This window comes from Rattus rattus, chromosome 3 (assembly GCF_011064425.1).
Source record: "Rattus rattus isolate New Zealand chromosome 3, Rrattus_CSIRO_v1, whole genome shotgun sequence".
NCBI lineage: Eukaryota > Metazoa > Chordata > Mammalia > Rodentia > Muridae > Rattus > Rattus rattus.
The window spans coordinates 202,652,801-202,676,555 of NC_046156.1; the positions used below are offsets into that span (position 1 = coordinate 202,652,801).

At 46.6% G+C, this 23,755-nt stretch overlaps 2 protein-coding genes across 4 annotated transcripts in view; one reads left to right on the top strand and one right to left on the bottom strand.

Moving 5' to 3' along the window:
* Dmgdh (dimethylglycine dehydrogenase) overlaps positions 1 to 6,752 on the bottom strand; it is a 73,633-nt gene extending 66,881 nt beyond the window's left edge. Inside the window, exons 1-2 of the mRNA XM_032896885.1 lie at positions 6,667 to 6,752; positions 3,128 to 3,296 (exon numbers count right to left, since the gene is read on the bottom strand). Coding sequence (XP_032752776.1) covers positions 3,128 to 3,296; positions 6,667 to 6,752 — 255 coding nt within the window. The remainder of the gene's footprint in view (positions 1 to 3,127; positions 3,297 to 6,666) is intronic.
* Positions 6,753 to 6,904: 152 nt separating this feature from the next.
* Bhmt2 (betaine--homocysteine S-methyltransferase 2) lies at positions 6,905 to 23,484 on the top strand. Of its 3 annotated transcripts, none has more exons than XM_032896887.1 (8): positions 6,905 to 6,977; positions 10,497 to 10,629; positions 12,082 to 12,173; positions 15,216 to 15,407; positions 17,476 to 17,623; positions 17,996 to 18,178; positions 18,776 to 19,004; positions 22,513 to 23,484. In XM_032896887.1, the coding sequence occupies exons 1-8, from the start codon at positions 6,945 to 6,947 to the stop codon at positions 22,592 to 22,594; spliced, it is 1,092 nt and encodes a 363-aa protein (XP_032752778.1). In that variant the 5' UTR covers positions 6,905 to 6,944; the 3' UTR covers positions 22,595 to 23,484. The 3 variants fall into 3 exon arrangements, with proteins under 3 accessions (XP_032752778.1, XP_032752777.1, XP_032752779.1); XM_032896886.1 differs by having other exon boundaries at positions 12,082 to 12,213; positions 15,223 to 15,407; positions 22,513 to 22,613; XM_032896888.1 differs by lacking the exon at positions 15,216 to 15,407 and having other exon boundaries at positions 22,513 to 22,613.
* The last annotated feature ends 271 nt before the right edge of the window (positions 23,485 to 23,755 follow it).

The window sequence follows — 23,755 nt, forward strand, 5'->3', positions numbered from 1 at the left end:
AGCTAAGATAAACCCACTGTGCCATGCTGGCTGGCCTGCCCCTCGACCCTTGGAATCTGAAGCAATATATCAATCATATCAGATGACATTTAATTTCTTTCTCAGGTATGTAAGTAAGTGCAAAGTCCTAGATTATCTTTCAACACTCCGAATGGGGCATCTTGGGTCTTCCATCCTTGCATCTTGAAAGACCGTGCTGTGACGCCATTCCCAGGGAAGGGGGGAACCCTATTCTCCAAAACCATTTGTGATATCGTCCGTCCCGTACTGACAAAGTAGCCTTGTTTAAGTGAGCAGGACCTCGGGTTGGCAGACTCGGTTCCACATTGAACATCTAGTCTCAGGCTGTGCTGTCTTCCAGCTCTCGCTGCCTGTACCTGAGATCATTATATCACAGAAAACATGTCCCACCCCAGGGACCTGCAGGGCTGCTGCCTTTGTTCCCACAGCCTGTCTGTTTAGCTGGTGCTCTAACTTTGTACACTCTCAATCTGTCCTCAAGTATCTCTGGGCTGAAAACTCTTGGCTTGGGAAACTTTCTGATGTCATTCTTTGTAGAGATGGTTCATGGACTTGTAAAAGCTTCCAAAATCAGTTCTGAGGACAGGTCCTGCCCTGTCCTTTATTTCAAGGGGCACAAACCACCTAGTTGTTCTTGCCTGAATCAACACTAGCCCCCCAAGGCTCTGGCTTAAAGCCTTGTCTACAGGGGCAGAGGTGCCTTTCTCATTATTCTGATATATCTTTGCACAGGAAAAAAATGTTTTACAAAGTTAATTTTGCATAAGAGACTATCATTTTAAAATCTTTGCTGCTTTTCTTAAAAGAGTCCAGGCTAAGATATGTACCCCTTTATGGAGGCACATTTACTTAAATCTCAGGGAATTCTTAATCTACTCTAAAATGCAAGCCATTACCCAGCCACTGTCAGCGAACAAATAAGGCACTCCAATTTTAATGTGTAGCTGCCTGCCCCAACTTAGCAATCAGGAAGTGTGAGGCAATACAAGCACCCCTGGGGACCTAGTTCCATTTGCCTTGATTTGCCCCTGCCTAAACGTTCTTGCCTAAACGTTTAGTTCCAAAGCCCTCAGACACCTTGCCCCGGCTTCCTACTCTGTTAGGTGTCCCCTCTTAGAGTTGTCTCCCTAACTGTTCTTGCTGCCTTCTATACTCCTTACAGAGTTTTCTTTAAGGCTCATGCCCCACTCTGAGTGTTTTCTGTCTGTGCCCAAGACCAACTCCAGGAGGAAAGGGCTGCCTTGTTTCCTTGTGTCCCTACTTCTGAGAGACTGTGGTGGCTTGAATGAAAACGGTTCCCACAGGTTCGTAAGCAGTGGCACTTTTGGGTGATGTGACCTCGTTGGGGGAAGTATGTCACTAGGGGCAGACTTTGGGGTTCAGAAGCTAAGACAGACCCAGAGTCACTCTTTCTCCTTGGTGCCCGTGGATCTGGATACAGAACTCTCAGCTCCTCCAGCACCATGTCCGCCTGCCTGCACGCTGCCATGCTTCTTACCATGGTGATGATGGACTAAACCTCTGAAACTGTAAGCCAGCTCCAAATAAACGCTTTCCTTTGTAAGCGTTGCCACGGTCATGTTGTCTCTTCACAGCGATAGAACACTGACTTAAGACAGTGATCTTGAAGCCCTAAGGTAAGACAGGTCCTTTTGTCTGGAGTAATGACAAAATGTGAACTGTGCTGACTAGTTTCTGTCAGTTTGACACGAGCTATGGTCACCTGAGAGGAGAGGACGTTGATTGAGAAAACGCCTCCATAAGCGAGGACTATAGGCAAGCCCAAAAAGGAATTTCTCAATTAATGGTTGATATGGGAGGACAGTGCCACCCCTGGGCTGTTGGTCCTGGGTTCTTTAAAAACAAAACAAAACAGGCTGAGCAAGCCAGTAAGCAGCACTCCTCCATGGCCACTGTATCAGCTTCTGCCTCCAGGTTCCCGTCCTGCTTGAACTCCTGTCCTGACTGCTTTTGATGGTGAACTGTTTTATGGAACTGGGAGTGGAATAACCCTTTCCTCCCCAAGTTGATTTTCCTCATGGTGTTTCATCGCAGCAATAGTAACCTTAAGGCACATCCAAAGGAAAAGGTAGAGAAAGTAGGCTTTCAGAAGGACAACATGAGGTCTGTACAAACAGAAAATCTAGTTTGGAGGAGTGACGCGGGGCCTAGAGTGCTGGAGCTCTTCTGCAGGCAGGAGGAAGGCAGTGGGGAACCAGGGAAAAGAGACGTCTATGCTGGGAAGACTGGTATACACAGGTGATGGGAGGTGTCTACCCCCCCAACACACACACACTAAGGATAAGGGATTAGGGGTGAGAGGAGCTCAACGTTCTTGTTTTAGGAGCCCTGGCTGACCAGTGTGCATAGGCTGACTGTGGGACCGTGAGACTGCAGCCAACAGAGCTTGAGTCTGGGCAGCACTGTTGCAGGCATTCAGCCTTGACTACAATTTCAGATGCCTAGCCCATGCTGCGAGAATATGCTGAGCACCAGGAGGCCCTGGGAGACAGTTCCTTTTCCTCTCCTAACTACAGGAAAGCTGATTGTGAAAAGAACTAGCCAACGAAGTCAAGATCTTCAGCATGTGCATGTGCACGTACGTGTGAGTCCCCATGTTCGTGTGCATGTGCATTCGAGTGTGCATGGGAGTGTGCGTGTGTGTGTATTGTGTTGTGTTGTGTCTGCAATCACTGAATCTTCTTTTCCCATCCCTCATTGACTCAGGAGTAATTACATGGCAATATGGGAGCCATGTGAATCCTTTCAGCCATTCTCCAGCCATGGATTGACCCAGGCAGGCTACTGGGTGAGACTGCATCACAAAACACAAAGCAAAACCAGCTCAGAAACGGAACCCAAAGGAACATTCTGGAAGCTACAGGGGTGGAAAACGGTAAGAAGCCAGTCAGAATCCAGAATCAACATGTTTAACGGACATCCCAATGACGATTTCCCACTTCCTGGAAGCATGCCAGTCAGGTGACAGGACACTTTCTAGTGACTGGGGATCACATGCTCTGAAGAGCTCTCTATGGGGAGTTGTGGACGGGAAGGACTGGTGCCCAGTTCAGGGCACAGAACAGTTTGGGGGTACTCTCCTTACTGCGTGCCAGGTAGAGCCAGCCGTGAGTTCCGACTTCTCCAACAGGACCACGTCTCTCATCCCTGCCTTGGCCAGATGGTAAGCCAGACTCACGCCCACGCAGCCACCTCCAATGATCACAGTCTCTGCTCTGTCCTTCCATTCTGGGGGTGAGGGTGGGCTTTCCTGTCTGGAAGATAGTATTTTTAACAGTGTTAACACACTCAGAGATGCCAGGTCCAGTTTGGGTCGGATTCTCTCCCCTGCCAGTCTCTGGACCTTAACACTCACAGGCTACAATTTGCACTTAGAGGGCGTCTGACCTCTGTCCCATGACCTGCGCTGATTGTGGCTAAGGAAATGAGCAGTAGCGGTGGCAGTGGTGGCTTCTTTCTCGATCTAGGCATCGTTTTTTTGTTTGTTTGTTTGTTTGTTTTTTTCATTTCGAAAAAGCACATTTTGGGGCTGCAGATCAGCTGGTATAGAGGGCAGGAGTTTAACTCCGAATCCATGCAAAGCTGGGCGGACAGCGCGATAGCTCCCACCTGTTATCTCTGCGCTGGTGTAGCAGAGACAAGGAGATCCTAGGTCTTGCGGACCAGCCTTCCTGGCCTAATCAATAAAAGACTCTGTCTTAACAAAAACAAAAACCTTAGAGAGTAACCGAAGAAGCATCGAACGCTGGTCTGTACATGTCTGCATTGTCCCAAACTCCTACTGATTTCCGTCTGTGAAAAGCCCCTTCTCTCCAGTGCTTCCCGGGCTAAGAAGAGACGGATGGAGAAGCATCCTCCCTCTCTTGGCCTGTTCAGTCATCAGCCTGCAGGCTGGCCTTCCCTGCTGCATTGTGAACTTTTAGAAAGCAGGGACAATATCATCTTCGTCACTGAAGTCAGCTGCCCACATCTAGCGTGTATGTCCAGTGACTACACCTGATCATCTCCACGGCTTCCTCTCACCCCTGCACTGGCCTGCCTGCCCTACACATGCACGGGGTCTCCGAGCTCTGAAGCTTACAGCAGACCCGGAAACAGGGAGTGAAACTGAACGCAGCAGCCATGAAGCTGTCTTTGAGGTCAGGGCTTATAGGAGCATCCGTCAACAGGAAGGCATGATGGGAGCACAGGATGAAGAATGAAGCAGGCAACTGGGGGACGTGAAGGCTCTCAAGCTGCAGGGGCAGTCAGCACAGGGAGGGCTGGGCTTTGAAAGGCCACTGAGGCTGCATGGGAGGGGCTCCTAGGGTATGTCTGGCTCTCCTTAACACAAAGGGCACCCAGGAAACGCTGTGGAACATGACCCAAGAATGTGATTGATGGGGCTGGAGAGATGGCTCAGCGGTTAAGAGCACCGACTGCTCTTCCAGAGGTCCTGAGTTCAATTCCCAGCAACCACATGGTGGCTCACAACCATCTGTAATGTCCTTCTCTGGTGTGTCTGAAAGCAGCTACAGCGTACTCATATAAATAAAATAAATAAATCTAAAAAAAAAAAAAAGAAAAAAAAGAACGCGCTTTATTAACTGCTTGGTTCTTAGGTTCTTCCCCAGTCACCAATCTCTTCATTCCGTTGGTGTCTAACATAGAAAGTCACAGTCTAAATTAATAAGAATTCTGGGAAGACTCTCCATCATACAGTCGGTGACACCAAATCCAAAAGCATATCACTTTAAGGGTAAGGTTTTCTGTTGTTGGTTGGTTGGTTGGTTTTTCAAGGCAGGGTTTCTCTGGGTAGCTCCGGCTGTCCTGGAACTTGCTCTGTAGACCAGGCTGGTCTCAAACTCACAGAGACCCACCTGCCTGTGCTTCCCAAGGCTGAGATTTAAAGGTATGCTACCATCACTGCGTGTTTAAGGTTAAGTTTCAAGGTGGAGCCTTCCCTGGAATTGACATGCTATGTCTGTCTTGTTACTCCTTATTTGAGAAAAGACAGTATTGTTTATCTGACAAAGACTAAATTGTTGAGTGTCTTGATGTCTAAATTCTAAAATCTGCCTTCATAATTTGTCAGACAAGAAACACATTTTCTGCACATTTTTAACAATATAGGGTGTGACTGTGTATTCAGACACACTGACACAAAGTTATAAAGCTTGTAGAAAGAACTCTTGGTTGTTTTGCTTTTCAAGACAGGGTCTCAATGTGTATCTCATACAGCCTGTGATGGCCTTGAGGTTGATATCGTCTTCCTCAGTCTCCAGAGTACTGGAATTTTAGGTTTTTGCTCCCACAGCCAGCTTTTCTTAGAGTTCCTAGAAATGTCATCTGTGATTACTCTCACTATTTCAGAGTATAGGCAAATGTCATATGCATATAAGCACACACACATACTAGTGAATAAAGATTTTAATATTATATTGTATTTATCCAGTCAGTTTTAAACAAATTAACCCAAGATCCACACCTCTCTATTTCCTTCTGTATTAGCTGCAGCGTCCCCATGGTGACGCTTTAAAGCTTACAAATCTCTCCTGTGCGCTCCCTGGCTTGGGTTTGCAGCGCTCCTGTGATACTGGCCAAGGAGAATCAGCATCCTATCTTTGTGGATGAGGAGACTGTGCTCGGCAGGCATCTATGTTTGGGCGAATATGGAGCCAGAATGCAGCTCTGCGAGCCTTGTATCTACCCACCTGGAATAAGCCGGCTTGCCACAGGTACCGTGACAAAAATCTGCCGATGAAAGGATGGCTGGATACAATTCAAAAACTGTCCTGGCAGACCACAGAATGTAAAACAGAGTCAGCTCCCAGTAGTGATTGTTGAGTGACTCTATGAACAGAAACCTCAGCTTGCCACCATGGATGATGTCCGGAATGACGTCAGGAATGACGCCGGGAATGACGTCAGAACAGGAACTTCAAAGATGCATACAGAGACTACAGGAAAACGCCATCTCACATGAATGCAGTTTGACGATCCTACTCTAGAAGCCCAGGAAGATATAAAATACACGCACCCACCGCAGGGGCATCCGAATCTCACGCGAACCTTGCTGTCTTTGGGGAAAATTGTTGCTGTCTTTTACTCTTTCAAATAGCATAGCTCTTCCCTAACAATTTTATTTCTTTAAAAAAAAATTATTTTAGACAAAAACAAAACAAAAATAGACTTCCATATTTGCCAAACATATATGCATTAAAAATGTCAGATTCACGTTCTCTGCGGTAACAACCAAGCAGAAGCAGCCTAATAGTTAATGAGCAGGCTGCTTCGTTATATTATAGAATATTGATAAAATGAAAAACTATGCAGCCATTAAAAAGAATAAGGTGAATCGATATGCTCTGGCATAGAATAATCTCGAGAACATATTTATCATTAAAAACAAAACAATGATAACAGCCACCATCAAGGCACAAGTGCAGCAGAGACAAGCAAGCAGTTGTTTGAGCACAGTGGACTCACAGACCTACACATGCTGCTTGCTGCCAACAGGCCAGGGGACTGGGGCCAGAGAGACAGTTTTACCTGGTAGTTAGCAGGTAATTCAAGGAGAACCCAGCCCCTTCCTGGGAGCCCTGCCTGGCTGCTCTTCCCAACCCACAGGCGGCGAGCACTCACCCTTCCCGGAGGCCGGCGGAGCTTGGGCGCCCCTGGGAGCCCCGCAGCGCGAGGCCCCGCAGCCGGAGCGCGCCCAGGCGGAGCATGGCAAGGTTGCAGCCCAAGGTTGCAGCCGAGCACAAACAGATCCCGGCCTTAGGCGGGAGGTAGCTGGGATGGAGGTGGGGTAGGGTTGGGGGTGGGTGGGGATGGGTCCTCCCACGGAGGGGCGGGCTCCGGCTACGCGGCGCCTCCGGGATCGGTGCCACCGGGACCCGCGCCTGCACAGTGGCGGCGACATGGCACCAGCCGGAGGCCCACGAGTCAAGAAGGTGAGTTTCAGTCAAGCTGCCTTCTTCCTTTCTTCGCAGAGTTCGAATCCCGCTTCAGCTACCTGACAAACCGTAAGGTCTTAGCTCTCGGCGAGCGGGCTGGGTGACCCAGAGCCTCAGTTTACCGGATTGCGGGTGGATTAGCATTCCTGAAGCCCTTACGCAGCTCAGAATTAACTGCGTTTGCCGGTAACCCCAATTTGCGGGTGAGGAAACTGAAGCCCCGAGAGTCAGGCGACCTGCTCAGAGTCAGTGTTCACAGAAGAGGGATCAGGGGTCAAGGTCTTGGACTCAGCGGACCCTCCTTTTTCTTAGGGGTGCACAGGCAGCATCCCCTGGGGTGGAGGTGGGAAGTTCACCGGTAGGTGTTCCTGTCAGTTTCCCTCAGGGATGTAAATACATCAAACCTGGCCCTGCGGCTTCACACCTGCCCCGGCATGAAGCAAGGACACCAAGCATTCACACCGGTGGGTATGGTGGTCCGCTCTGTTGCCTTCAGCAGACACACGCAGATCCGGCCCTTCCCCCAATGGCAGCTTCCCACAGCACTGAGGACTTCTTGTGCCAGCAGGGACAGTCAACTGACCAGAAAGGTGTGAACTTGGAAGAGGGGCCTCCCGGGACCCCCACCCCATCCCCCTACAGCCCACCTGGACACATAATTCAGAGTCCTGGGGGGCGTGCCCACCTCTGCTTTCCGAATGCTAAGAAACTGAGAACCGAGATGACCTACAGAGAACGATCTTAATAAAGTCCAGGTTCAATCACTTGCTAAGCTGTTAGTCAGCCATTAACAGCTCCAAGTGAGAGAGGACTGAGAGGTCTCAGATCCACCCTAACTGCAACAGTAATTACCAACGACAGACGACCACCGACCACCGGTGGAGGACCATCCTAAGAGATGCTCCCTAATGACAAAAGCTAAAATGAGATTAATAAACAGACTTCTCTTAAATGTGAAGAACACTGCTGCCTTCCCCTGAGATTCTGCATGTTCGGTTTTGCTTTGTTTTTTATAATTCGCTTTCAAAATGAATTTTATTATATTTGTGTGTGCATTTATTTGTTCTGTATATGTATGGGTGTGCACATACTATGACGCACTTGTAAAGGTCAAAGGGCAATTTGCAGAAATTGGATCGCTCCTTCTAATTAAATGGCGCCCAGGTGATTAAACTCCGCTGGGGATTGAACTTGACCGCAATGTTTGGCAGCCCTCACCTTTACTCACTAAATCATCAAGTAAGCCCCATAATTCAATTTTTGATTTTTATTTTCACAAGAGGTTTTTTTAATTTCTGGACAGGGTCTCACTCTGTAGCCCTGCATGCCCTGTAATGCCCTGTATTGCAAGGCGGATTCAATCACAGATCCACCTGCATCTGCTCCCAAGCGCTGGGATCGAAGGCTGCACCCCCAGTCCTGGCTAGTCACTTTGTATGGGGCCGGTGTACTGATGCACACCTTTAATCCCAGCACTCAGGTAGCAGGGGCTGATAGATCTCTGAGTGTGAGGCTAGCCTGATTTACATCAGGTTACCCAGGGCTACTTAGTAAGACCCTGCCTCAAACAAACAAACAAAAAGTCCAAAAAAAAAATGGTTTTGAAAGCTTTCTGTCCCCATTCCTCCGGGGACTCTGCTCCCGAAACTGCACAGTTATCACATGTTGGCCCTGTTAATAGATACCTGGAAGAGAAGTAGACTCCTCTCTCTCCTGCGCTGACAGGCACAGGTCGCCAGTGCCTTTGACTGCCATTGTGCAATTGAACAGCTGTTGCCTCCACCGCATTCCTCAAACCACAGAAGCTGCCCGGTCAGAGAAGCTAGGCAGATGGTGGGTGTTCTAGGCAACTTGACTCTGTGTCTGCCCCCTCCTCGGGGCACATGGCCTCCTCGAAGGATCGACAGCCTCATTCTGAGAGCACATGGTAAATACAGAGGCTTCCGGATTGGTGTAGTCAGAAAGAAGGTATAAAGAACCCCAGGCCCTCACTTTCAGCTCAACGGGTATACTGCCAAAATGAAATGAATAAGAAGGCAGGACTCTCCCTGTTCCCAGCCCCTGAAGCTGTCGTTAGAATTAGTAAGGTGCTGGGGCCAACAAGAAAGATGGGCCCCAGGCTGCTCTGGATTCATACATCCACAGTCTGGTTATTTTGTTGATGATTAAGAAAGACAGACCATTTTAAATGTTGGCCAAGGGGCTAGGGAGGTGGTGCAGTGGTTAAGAGCTTTCAATGCTCTTCCTGAGGACCTGAGTTCAGTTCCGGCACACATGTTTAGTGCCTCACAGCCCTCTGGAATCTGTTCCCAGAGATCTGCTACCCTCTGGCCACGCACATGCCCACAAACACCCATGCATACAAATAAAACGTAACATAAGTCTTTAAAGAAAATACCGGACGAACTTCAGGTAAGAAAGTCTGACCTATCATGTCTCACAAAGACACACTCAAACTCTGCATTATGGTCTTTTTTTTTTTTTAAAGCCTGTTAATTTTTGATCCGAGATAGTTTGGTTTTGCTTCTTAGGACACAGATCCTATCACTTGCGATACATCTGATGTTTTCAGAACTATTCGGTACCTCTCCACAGTTCACTAAGGAACTCTCCTTCATTATCTGCTAGTAGAGGTGGGAGGGGTAAAGACAGATAGACTACATCACCCGCAATACACATCAAAGCGAAACAGACACCGTTGGACAGGTAGATACGTGGATGAAGGAAGACACTGAAGTTGTCAGGCACAAGGAGAGATCAGTAACAGATAAGAGGTGGGTAAAGATCATTCAATAATCAGTGGCTGTGACAATAAGGGGATGAACCCATGACATGTTTTATAGATACAAGTTGTAGGATTGGGTGCAAGAAGTTAAAACACCAGAGTAACAGTTTCAAGGGCTGTTTGTGTGCACTCTTAAACCCGATTCTCAAATTGGTGTAAAAGGGAGCCACATGTCACTACTGTGGGCTACTCTAGGCTGTCACGAAAAACTGCAGTACCAGTTGGCTCCACCTGACATCAAATGCAGCTAAGGGTGCTTTAGCTACAAGATGGCTGCACACGCATGCGTCATGGTGACATTCCAGGCAGAAAGGAAAAGAGAAGCAAGATGTCTTCCACTTGACTCATTGGCCTGTGGTGTGACAAGTGCATGTGCAACAGCCATGGAGCTTGTGGGTTTGGGGGTTTAAGTTGAAGATATTGTATCCCCAAACCCTAATAATTGTCAGGGAAGAGCGGACATGAAAAACTAACGTGACTGTCGGGTTAACCAGCACTTTCAGTAGAGTTTGACCCAGAAAGTGTTAGTTGAGCAAAAACATCCCCAGAGCTCCTTGACTGCACAAAACAGGATTTGGATTGGCCAGGAACCGTGCTGTCATGGCTTCTGAAACACTCTCAGACATAATTTCAGCAGAATGACAAGGCCGCCATTTCTAAAATTACAAATGATGTTAAAAGAAAAGGTGGGGTATGGAGAGAGCCTGGTGAGTCTCTGTTCTCTTCCCCAGGGTATCTTGGAGCGTCTGAACAGCGGGGAGGTTGTGGTTGGGGACGGCGGCTTTCTCTTCAGTCTGGAAAAGAGAGGCTTTGTGAAGGCAGGACTTTGGACTCCGGAAGCAGTGGTAGAGTATCCAAGTGCAGGTGAGTTCCTGCGGCAACGAGGGCTTAAACACCATGAGGAAAATTCAGGGGACAATGGCAAGCATTTCTAAGGACTGTTTTCCTTGCAGAACTGCCAAGAGGTAGAGGCCATGGCAGTCGTGTGGACTGAAGCACAAGGGAAATTATCTCTCTGTTTCCTCCTCTCTCTCTCTCTCTCTCTCTCTCTCTCTCTCTCTCTCTCTCTCTCTCTCTCTCTTTCCCTTCCTCCCTCATATCTTCTCGAACAAGCATTGTTTAGAATATATGGTTCCATTTTCATTCCTTGAATATTTCCCTTGTAGCTATTTTAAGGATTTTCTTAAGTTAGCAAAATTCACCAATGGCTTTAGATTCATCCTGAAGGTTGTGCTACATTCCCAACCCCATCAGTGATGCAGACAGCCAGGCTGTGGGGACCAAACTGTGAAGAAAAGAGCAACCCTCCCCTTCATCTTCCTGACTTGGAGAAAAATTAAAATACCAGAGTCAGAAGTAGAAACCATTGCAATTGGTTGGTGGCATCACACTGGTGCTTTAACTCTACCTGGCTCTGTTGATTTTCCTAGAGTGGGGAGGAATAAAGCCAAAGAATACAATAGGAGATCAAGACACACCCTGGAAATACCATTTTGAGTCTACCTGATTTCATTCACAAGGTCCTGTGTAATGCTCCCCAGACCAGCTGTGCGACCTTAGACAAGTCCCATGACCTCATTGAGGACATGCTCCTTTGTCTGTCACATGGGGCAGGGATGTGGGCCAGTTGTGAGGACAGATGAGTTTACCCCCATGGGTTGTCCATGCATCTTTAGAGCTCGATGGCCATCACTGCAGTTTCCCCAGTTTGCTCAGACACTCGCTGTTGGTAGAGAACACAACCAACAGAAAGATAGGGTCTCATTTATCCTAGAATGGCCTCCACCTGAGTGCTAAGATTCCAGGCATGACCTGCTTTACAGGGTGCTAAGGATCAAACCCAGGGCATTATGCATCTAAGGAAGCTCTCTACCAACTGAGCTACATCTCCAAAAGAAAGCAGGGGCAGCCAGGGCTGCCTACCACACGACTCTCTCATACTCACTGTGGAGTCAGCCTGTTGTGGGTATCATGCACAGGCACACTGCCCTCTGGGTGAGCTTCTTCACTCTTCTCACATTTGTGATAAGAGGCCAGCAGCATGCTTCCCACATTGCTTTGTCAAAAGACTCTAGACGAGGGATGAGGGAACAGGGAGCCAGCCAGGCCTCAGTCTCTGCACTTGAGGCAGATCAGCAGGAGCCTCTGGACTGCTCCACAGTGCATGCTGTCACAGCAGTGACATTAACCTGTTGCTTTAGCATGTCTAGGTTTGAAATACAGTCTAGTAGGGAGGGAAGAGGAGAGTGGGAGCTGCTACAGAGGACATCTGCTTCTGGAGTTTGATTTGTAATTGAAATTCCAACTGCTTGGCAGTTCGTCAGCTTCACACAGAATTCTTGAGAGCGGGAGCCGATGTCTTGCAGACATTCACCTTTTCGGCTGCTGAAGACAGAATGGAAAACAAGGTAACTGGGGTGTGGGTAGGGAACAGCTACGAGGAACAGAGCCTTCTTGTGCATGGGAGGTGGTGAAAATGGCCTCCTGGGTCATGAGAACATTGGTTTCTTTAAAAAGCATAGAAATATTATGGGACTGTATTTTCATTTAATCACAGGTGTGGGATTAAATGGGACTACTTCAGATGGCCCACAGCAGCTGACTATGACTTGATTCGTGCTCTAGCAGGAGCATGATTTTGCCAGCTGCTGACAGTCTGCTATCGTGTGACTTGCTGACAACGCCCGGGCTGCCATAGTACTGAGAACTGGTTGTAGGCCTGGGGCATTTAAGAAAAACAAAAAACAAAAAACAAAAAAAACCAAAAAACAAAACAAAACAAAACAAAACAAAAAAACAAAACACAGACTCAGGTCATTCGTGCTAAGAGAATGCCAAAGCTTTACTGAAGTTCACAGTTTATATACCCCAAATTCACTGGGTGGAAAATCCCAGGAAGCACAATGGAAAAACAAAACAAAACAAACAAACAAACAAACAAACAAAAACCAGTGTCTGTTCTCAGCAGGAAAACAGAAACCAAGAACTGACATCAAAGGTGTTACCACCCATAGCCAAACTGGAAGGCCAGGGTGTTCCTTTCTAAAGAACAAAGGCTTAAAGGTGCATCATCAAGACTCAGCAGGGGTAAACACTGAGGGGACCCACGAGGGTCTGACAACTTGGAATTCTGGGGAGTTTTTGAGAGGGTGTTTAAATGCTAGGGCCCTGAAAGGAAAGGTTGTTGTGGTGACAGTTGGATTTTTGGTTCATGGTTATGGTTTGTTAAGTACTCATACACAAAGAAGAAACAAGAAGAAGTTAGATATCCTGACAATGAAGATAAAACTTGCCCAAGGAACTCGACACCTCTAACCAGTAGGAAGTAGTCTAATGATAACACCACCCCCTTTCCCCTCTATCCATTTTTCTCTCCTATCTAGTGTTAGGGGGGGTTGAAAAGTTGGAAAAGGGGTGGTAGAAAAAAGAATCCGCAAAGTAGACCAGTTATACTCCTGTGTTTCTGAGCTTGTTACCAGATCACATCTAACTCCTGTGAATTCACCATCTCACAGACATGTGTGTGAATCAGAATATCGTCAGTTTAGGTAAAAGAGGACAAGACCAGACAGAACAGGCTGTTGGAAAGGCGATGAAGCCCTTCAGAGGTGTTTGGAGAAGAAAGAACATTTGACTAGATCATTTTTTACCTTTTGTATTGTTTTGCCCCCCACCCTTGCCCCCCGCCGCCCCGGCCCTTGTCTTTCTGGAGAAAGGGAGGTCCTTGTGAACTTAGCACTGACTTACAAACTTTGCCGTCTATGCCTGTGTGACTTCATGGAAGACCATCCCTGCATGGCACATTGGCTTTACCTCTGGGAAAAGATCGGTAGTGCTATGTCCAGACCTGTCAGGAGAGCAGATAGAATGAAGGATGGGGAAACATTTGCAAAGCCAACCGTTAATGATGAGTGACTTGTGGATGCCCATGCTCGTTCAGGAAACCCACATGTTGGGTCCTGCTAAATGGTAACCTTGGGAACCACTACATGGTTATCCATACACTGTCATTATGGCGTTCTCTGTGCTAAGTAGAAAGATGATAGAGGCTTAGGCCCTCTTCTGTCTTCTGAAGAGATTCATGATCTGTAAGAGAGAACAGATAAAGTCATTAAAATCCAATGTGGCAGGACTGAAGCATGACTCAATGGTTAAGAGTACTTGTTGCTCTCCCAGAAGACTCAGATTCAATTCCCAGCACCCACACGGCATCTTGCAACTGTCTGTAAACCCGGTATCTGGGGATCTGGTGCTCTTTTCAGGCCTCCAAAGGTATCAGGTACACATACAGTACACAGACATAAGAGTAGGCAAAATACCCGTATCATATCACAGTCAGAAGAGGAAGGGGAAGGGAAAGGGGAAGAAGAAGAAGAAGAAGAAGAAGAAGAAGAAGAAGAAGAAGAAGAAGAAGAAGAAGAAGAAGAAGAAGAAGAAGAAGAAGAAGAAGAAGAAGAAGAAGAAGAAGAGGAGTCGTCACTAAACTTCATAGTCTAAATTCATGTTTTAAAAATCCAGTGTGGATAATAACAGTTGTGGGACTATGAAGTCACTGCTGAGGCTGAGGGGGTGGCTGGGTCAATAAAGTACTGGCTGTATAACCACAAAGACTGAGTTTGGATCCCAGAAGCCATTGTAAAAGCCAAGTGCCTTGGTACACATCTATCTGCAACCTCATCATCAGGGTTGGGGGTGGACGGAGGCAGGCAGATCCCTGGAGCACCTTGGCCAGACAAGCTAGCTAAATCCCTAAGATCCAGACCTAGTGAGAGACCTGTCTCAAAAATTAATGCAGAGGGCAATTGAAGAAGACACTGGGTATTAACTTCTGGCCTCCACAAGTACATGTTATACACACGCGCGCGCGCGCATACACACACACACACACACAATCACACATACAATCACACACATGCACATAATCACACATACATACACAATCACACATACATACATACACTTAAACACACAATCACACATACACACAGTCACACATACACACATACACAGAGAAAGATATACACACACATGAACATAATCACACACACACAATCACACATACAATCACACACACATGCATATAATCACACATACATACACTTACACACACAATCACACATACATACATACATACACTTACACACACAATCACACATACACACAGTCACACATACATACATACACACAGTCATACATACACAATCACACATACACACATACACAGAGAAAGATATACACACACATGAACATAATCATACACACACACACACACACACACACACACACACACACACACACACACACACACACCCCACTCACACAGGAGTCACTGGTAACAGAGGAGGCTTTGCTCAACTCTCGAATGGCAGTTTGCAGGCTTGACTTGCTCCCTCTGTGACATGTTTTGTTTTACATTAACACCAGGCTCCTGTTTCTGCTCTTGCTCTCAGTGGGAAGCTGTGAATGCAGCTGCCTGTGACCTGGCCCAGGAGGTGGCTGATGGAGGGGCTGCTTTGGTGGCAGGGGGCATCTGCCAGACATCACTGTACAAGTACCACAAGGATGAAACTAGAATTAAAAACATTTTCCGACTACAGCTAGGTGTTTTTGCCAGGAAACATGTGGACTTCCTGATTGCAGAGGTAAGACTGGTCTTAGAGGGACTGGACTGGGTTGCCCTGTGCCTTCATTTTCTCTGTGTGGACGCTCAGTGGTTTAGGTTAACACACTATGGTCCAGGGAACACTCTGCCATCTGCATGGTGGGTACTCTGTGAGGCAAGGGATAGACCTGTGCCATGCCTCTCTGTGGGGTTTGCTTTTGAGGTTTAAATGGTTGCAGTAACTGACCTGGGAGACAATAAGGTGAGAAAAAGAAGAGGACAGAGGCTTAGGATATACCCTTTCCCACAGAAGCCAGGCTGGAAAGCATGGGGAGAGGTGGAGAGAATCGGGGAGCCATGTCTAGCAGGAAGATGGCTGCTCAAGTCCACCAGGGCTCACTAGCGATACTCGGCACCGAGGAACTGCCTTCTCCTTTCGCCTTTTTCAATGCTTTTCTGTTACTCCTGGGTCTAGCACATATAAATGGCAATTTAAAGGAAAGAACAGATACATTATGTCACATTTTTATTGTTACTGTTGCTGCTGAGACAAAAGAAAACTTAAGAAAAGAATCCTTTGGGCTCGTGGTTTTGGAGGTGCAGTCCTGGGCCAGCTGGCTCTAGGTCACATAGTTAGGCAGAAGAGGATGGAGGAGGGTGTGGCAGAGTAAGGCTGAGCAACCAGGAAAAGGAGGGGGCAGAAGGAAGGAATCAAAGGCAAGATGGCCTTCAAAGGGACATTTCCAGTATCTACTTCCTCCCACAAGACCCCACCTCCTCCTATTGCCCAAAGATGCTGTCAAATTATGAATCCACCCACATCTAAAAGCACTGATGAAGTCACAGCCCTTGTGGTCCAATCCTTCCTCAGTCTTGGCTCCACCAACTGAATTCCAAGCCTTCACAACGTGAACCTATTGGAGGACACTCCATATCATGCCGTAACAACTGGTCTCAGACTGAGCATGAAGGACTCTCTCCCTTCTCTTCCTGATTTGCCAATGCAGTTCTTCCTGCCTGTTATTAAGCCATTTCTCCATCACTCCGTGTGCCAGTTCAAACCAGCTTAAGGCCCAGGGCTGTCTGTGCCTCACTATAGATCCTAGGAAACGCATTCTTAGAACCTCGCTCTCCTGTTGGGTGGGAACATAGTGCCTCTGTTTTCAGAGCCTGGCCTGATTATCGCTTTCCTCCATGGGAGTCTGTAGAATTTCTTTCAAGAGTAAAGAAAGAAACCTGGTGTGGTGACACACGCCTTTAGTCCCAGCACTGGGGAGGCAGAGGAAAGCAGATCTCAGAGTTCAAAGCCAGCCCAATCCACAGAGAAAGTTCCAGGATAGCCAAGGACTATACAAAGAAACCCCGTCTAGAAAAACAAAAACAGACAAGTGAAGACACAGGGAGGTTACTGCTGGCTCTTGTCCAGTTACTTCAGGTCACCCTTTTAATGGTGGCACCAAAGGTGGCTCCTGGAAAGCACCCCTACAGCTGACATGGGTTCACCAGACAAACCACAGTAGCCACCACCAGCAAGGACATCGGTGGTAACCCCATCTCATGCTCCATAGTCTAATTTTCTGGGAACATGTTTCCACTTCTCCCTTTGTGCTTTATGGACCTCCTAAGAATCCTAACCAGAAATGTTATAAAAACACCGTGAAGCATAATACACGATAAGATAGGTTTTTCAGTGCTAACCCCAATTTCATAAAAGATGATCCCCAAATCAATAAGTAAAATAAATGTTTACTCATAGGTGGTTCTGTGGTACAAGCTCATTGGGTTTCTGGTAACAACAGTGTTTGTTCCTTCACACTTTTCATTTTAAATATATAACTGTCTTTTAAAGTCAACCTTTAAAATGATAGGCTTTTGTTTTACTAACAGTTACAGTGTCACCAAATACCCCCCAGATAAAACTCCAGATATCCTGATTGAAGGAATTCGGATGTTTACTCAGAAAGCCATTGTTCACGTAATCTGTTGGAGACACGCCTCTCCAAAAGCTGTATCACACACTAAGTATTTGGTCATTTTTATAACAGTTTTACAGCATTTTGGGATTTGCCTTTAACCTGAGGCCGATTTTAAAACGTGCTATCTCGTAGTATTTTGAGCATGTGGAAGAAGCCGTGTGGGCTGTGGAAGTCTTGAGAGAGGTGGGGGCACCTGTGGCTGTGACCATGTGCATCGGCCCAGAGGGGGACATGCACGGCGTGACACCGGGAGAGTGTGCGGTGAGACTGTCTCGTGCAGGTAAAGTGGCCTGAGCGTCCTGTGTCCAGGCGGGCAGTGAAGTGGCTGCGTGGGAAGTGCAGAAAGTTCACTTAATATTGCCAGAGAAATAAAAGAACAAAAAGGAAGAGTCTTGTGTATAAATCCTAGTGTAGCTAATTTCTAAGCTGGCTTCTAAGATTGATTGATTGATTGACGATTGATTGATTGACTGATGACTATTGGCTTGAAATGAAATGAAATTACTTCTAATCACTGTAGCCTACACAGACCGCCCTGTTCTCTGATGCTGTACAGGCACCACAACCAGCATGGCTTCTAACTGTTACAAAAAGAATGACCGAGCAGAGGAATGCACCACAAGTTTTAATAGTTCTTCCTTGCCTTGCACAGGGGCGAACATCATTGGGGTAAACTGCCGGTTTGGGCCCTGGACCAGCTTACAGACCATGAAGCTCATGAAGGAGGGCCTCAGGGATGCCGGCCTGCAAGCTCACCTTATGGTCCAGTGCTTGGGTTTCCACACACCGGACTGTGGCAAGGGAGGGTTTGTGGACCTTCCTGAATATCCTTTCGGTAAGTTGGGGCGCACAGAAAGTCCCTTACACTTCTTATTGTGATTAAGGTGATATGATTTTATAACATAAGGCTATGTAAGGAAAGAACTTTCAGTGTTAACCAAACAGAAGCTACCTAAAGAATGCATAATCTTTCTAGCATTTAAATTAGTTAAAAAAAAACAAAAACTGGGATGTGTATGGGGAGGGTGCGGTGGGGAGGGTGAGATGGAGAAAAAGCCCAACCAGTCAAGAGCCTGCCATTTGAAAAATGGGGCTGCATAAGTCAGTCTTCTGTTTTCACCAAATACCTGACCAGAAGCAACTTTAGGGAGGCTCAGAGTTCGAGGGGATGAGGTCCATCACAGTGGGGAGGTATGGTTGTAGGAGTGTGGGGTTGCGGGTCACTGTTACCTCCACAGCCAGGAGACTGAATGAAAACAGGAGTGGGTTGTCTAAGATGACCTCCAGCCATACTCTCCCTCTAAAGATTTCACAACATTCCCAATGCTCCACAGCTGGGGACATTGTTTTCAAACACAGGAGCCCACAGGGGGCATTCACATTAAACCACAACAGAGGTGGTAACAGAAATATCCAAATCATTGTATTACAGGCCTGGAGCCAAGAGTTGCCACCAGATGGGATATTCAAAAATACGCCAGAGAGGCCTACAACCTGGGGGTCAGGTACATTGGCGGCTGCTGCGGATTTGAGCCCTACCACATCAGGGCCATTGCAGAGGAGCTCGCCCCAGAAAGGGGATTTTTGCCACCAGCTTCAGAAAAACATGGTAGCTGGGGAAGTGGTTTGGACATGCACACCAAACCCTGGATCAGAGCAAGGTGGGGCTGCCTTTAAGTTGCACTTGGAATTCCTCTCTATCTCATTCTATGTGTTGCTTCAAACACATGCGTGTGCAAGGCATGAGAACCCAAGGAGGGCCAAGGTGAAACACAAGGAAAGCCAGCAAGCTGCCCTACCCCATTCCCAGGGGAGGCCTGGTCAGCTCAGACTAACAAAATTCCATCAACTGGGTGTCTCATAAACATTTAGAACCAGGAGTGGGGAGTGGTGACCCTACCTTTAATCAAAGCTCTCATGAAACAAAGGCATGCAGATTCTCTCTGTGTTCAAACCCAGCCTGGTCTGGCCACTGCTACACAATGAGAGCCTGTCTCAAAACAAACCCTCAAAATGTGGTTCTCGTAGAGTTCTGAAGTTCAAATCAAGCTGCCAGTAGATGAAGTATTTGATGAAGGTCCCACTTTCTCAAAGGGAGTTACTTTCTGCTGGGGACTTTCATAATAGAAGGGTCAAGGCAGGCTCTCTGGAGCCTCTTTGATAAGGGTACTAATCCCATTCACTAGGGCTCCACCCTTGTGACTTAATTACCCCCTCCCCACACACAAAAGACCCAACGCTTCAAAATACATTTTTAATGGATACAAAAATTATATATATTTACAGATGTCACTATACTTGTACATATTTGACACGCATGTACACAAGTCAGGATAAACCAAAATGCAATTGTATCTCCTCCAATAATTGTCATGTCTCTGTGGCAAAAATATTTAAGCCCCTTTCTTCTAACTTCTCAGTGTGTGTGTGTGTGTGTGTGTGTGTGTGTGTGTGTGTGTATGTGTGTGTGTAAGAAGAATACTCTGGTGCTTGTGGAACCATAGAACAACCTCAGGTGTTGTTCTTCAAGAGCCATCCACCTTGGTTTTCTGAGACAGAGTTTCTCATGGGCACTTATGGTAGTTTGCCAATCAGATTATGCTGTGATTGGCTAGTGAGCTGCCTGTCTCTGCCTTTTAGCACTGGAATTGCAAGCTCACACCGCCTCACTTGGCTTCTGTGGGAGCTGAGGCATGAACTCAGGTTCTCAGGCTTGTATAGCAAGCACTTTCTGACTAGGCGATCTCCCTGGCCGCATTCTTCAGCCGCTTCAAGTTATAGCATTAACATGTATTCACACTTAGAGACTATGTCCTAGTCTATAATCACAGTTAAGTCTTCCGTGCTTTTTATCTGTAGGTTTCCTCTAAAAACACACAGCCAGAGAATGGCATTAACAGTATCACTGCAGTCGCTCTACAAGCAACAGTCTCACTGTGCACACCGTGAGCCTTGTGAAGGGAAATCAATGTTCCTAGCACTGGGGTGTGGTGGATTCTCCTCTCTTATACGTCATGGATCGTCCAAATGCTTGAGAGATGTAAATTAACTTTATGATCGGACTGGCATTCTTTGTGCTTGTATGGCATCTGGCTATCTGGGAATTTCTAACTAACTTTTCATGGTTTAAAAGAAAAGTCACATCTTCATCTTCTCCAGAGTCTAAGTTATGCTGTTTCTTACAACCACTTTATTATTAAAGGTGCTTCTCTCGGGGTCTGCGTAGTGTTTGGCTCACTACGCATCTGTTCATTCTCTCTCTTTCCCTATCTGTCGATCCAGTGCTACCCCCTTTCCATTTTCTAGACACTGGCCGTGCCTTGAGCTACCTTCTCACAGACTACCCTTACTCAATGACGTGGTGTAGTAAATACATCTTCTTTGACCATCTTGGTGAAATTGGAAGAAATCATTGCCAAACGTTTCTGCAGGTGTCTGTCGGAGACGATGTTTCTCACAGGCAGGATTCATAAAAAACGTGCTGAATGCAAATGTAATCCAGCGACAAGGGAAGGCTGCTTTGGAGATGATTGCAGGTTTAAATAAGTGAAAGTTGCCTATTTTAGCTGCCGTCACCTGTGCATCCTGAAAAGTAAGGAGCCAGGGAAATGAAAACATTAGTCTAAAGATCAAAGTGTGCCCTGCACCCTGTACTTTCCAATCAACTAACGTCTGTAGGAAGTCGTGATCCACAGGGGCCATTGTAAACCACGAGTTCTGGGATTCCATCATAAATAAGCATTGACCTTTCTCCTAAGTTTCCTAAGTAAAGCAAGGAAGACTGTAAGAATACATATAACAGGGGTTGGGGATTTAGCTCAGTGGTAGAGCGCTTGCCTAGCAAACGCAAGGCCCTGGGTTCGGTCCCCAGCTCCGGGGAAAAAAAAAAAAGAATACATATAACAGCAAAGCGGGGGCCCAGGAAAAGTCCGGGCCCAGGAAAGTCCAGGCCCAGGAACCTGCTCTCTTTTCGCTTTTGTCTCAAAAGAAACAATCATTTGCACTCTGTTCTTGGTTACTTCGTAGCAGAGTTATTCCTTTTCTCTTAAATTTAAAATGGTCTCCACAGCTGCTTGATTCACTAAAGTTCTGAGTAGAGTTGGGAAGACTTTGCTGGATACTTTAGAATGAAATGTAACAGCAACATCAGGACACTAAGAATAATAACTTCTATAAGTGAAATACATTGTTTCTGAAGGGTGGTCAGAAGCCTGGTGACCAGTAAGAAGATAAAACTATGGAAATGTAACCATCTGGGCTTTTCTATGCCTGCCCTTGCCCTGAACAATGTCCTGGAGACTAAATTTGTTTCTTTATGCCTAAGTCTTAAGATAAGCTTGTTCCCAACTCATCCTGTTTATACTGATCTAAGTTCCACCACATGGCTGGTTACCTCTTCTCAGTTTCCTAAGTCCAACTTTGTTTTGTTGGTCAATCTTCCATCTCTAACTCTTTCCCAGAGTTTCTCCCTCTGCCGATGTCCCCTTACAATTCTGCCTTTTGCTATAGGCCATAATTTTTTTTTTTTATTTTAACCAATGAGAAGGTGCCTTATGTAGGCAAGGAGGAACGGAGACATATCTTCACACAGAAACAGGCCTAGGGAGATGGCTCAGTCAGTAACTGGTTTGCTATGAAAGGAGTGAGGGCCTGAGTTCAGACCCCAGAACCCAGATGAAAAGCCAAGCACAGTGGCACACATCTGCAGTCTTCATCTTGGTGCCGGGGAGACTGGCACCACTGGGTAGCAAAATTAGCTAAACTCGTGAGCATTTTATAAAAGGCCCTGTCTCAAAAGATAAGGTACAAAACAACTGAGGAAGTTAGCTGGCCTCTGAGTGTGCACACACACATACACACACATACATGTGCTCATGAACATAAATACACACACGTACACATACTTACCACATGCACAGTTGTGAAAAAGCTACTGGCAGAAATATATAGAGTTCTTCTGGCTGTATGATGAAATAAAAATTCTACCTTAGTCTGATATCTCTCCCCTCCCCCTCTCCCTCCCTCCCTCTCTCCCTTTCTTCTCTGTCACACACACACACACACACACACACACACGTGTGCACACACATGAACGCACACAAACGCACACACAGAATTTGTAAATGAGTTTGGATTTTTATCCTAATGGTGCGTATTTCCCACCCCCAGGGCTAGACGGGAATACTGGGAGACTCTGTTGCCAGCTTCGGGAAGACCTTTCTGTCCTTCCCTATCAAAGCCGGATGCTTGAGAAGCCATGAAAGAGACCTCTGAAGTGACAGAAAGGAGGAGACGGCCTCAAGCCCCATCTCGAACCTTCCTGGCTGCTGTCCTCAGCCCAACCCGTTCTTCTGGCTGTTGAGCATCGATGAGCTGCCGTCCCTTCCGATCGAGTGACACATCACTCCTGAGCATGCCCACTAGATGCGGTGGAGATGCAGAGGCATCCGGACCCCATGCCCCACCCCCACCCCTCATACACTAACTCTCTGCCTAGTAATGCCACAGATCTTCCATCCAAAGGTCATCAGGCATGGCTATCAGTTGGCTCTCAGGGTGGATTTGACATTCTCAGATGATTAGAAGTCGGCAAGAAGCAACCTTGGTGAATAACTCTGGTGTCTAAACTCGGTACTTGAGTTACAGTCTCAGTAGAGGAGACGCCAAAGCTGTTGCGAGTGACGGCAGGATTATTGAACAGTCATGATGCTTGGCTCTCAAAGGTGATTATTGCTTTAAGGTCTTAGAATTAGTAAGTGTATCTTTATAATCAGGCATAGCTAGATCATAAACTACTGATGGCCAAGGACCATAGAACGTGCTTCTTACCTTCCTCTCTAGTTAGCATTACGACAAACATAATCACCAACGCTCAGGGAAACACTTGCTGATTCAAGTAAAACACATGAACCTTGGAAGACCTTTCTAGAAGTCAGAGATCAAGTTCATCTTGTTCTAGCACTTTCTACATTCATGTTTGGTTTGTACGCTGCGCCCTACTTTTGTTTTTTGCTACAATGTAACAAATTAGTGAGTAACCATTAGTGAAATTGCAAATAATTTTCCTTTTCTAAATTTCGAGTGGCTGAAATTTTGATTTCTTTGGAACAATGATTAAAAAAAATAGTGTGTTGCTTGTCATGTTTTAGCTTTTTTGTTTATCATGCCATCGTCGCCGCCTTCGTGTTGAACTCCGTCAAGTTCCCTGCTTCGAGTACTTCCTAGAATGTAAAGTATGGAGTTTGAGGTCTTTTTTGATCACCTTCCTTGAGACTAAATCAATCCTTCAGTGCTGACGTCATTGTTTCTGTAATGATAAGGACTTGGGATTTGTTTCCCAGTACCACCTTGCAGAACGCCAGCTGATGCAGTAATTACAGAACGACTTGTCTATGTCATCTCGAGGCCTCGG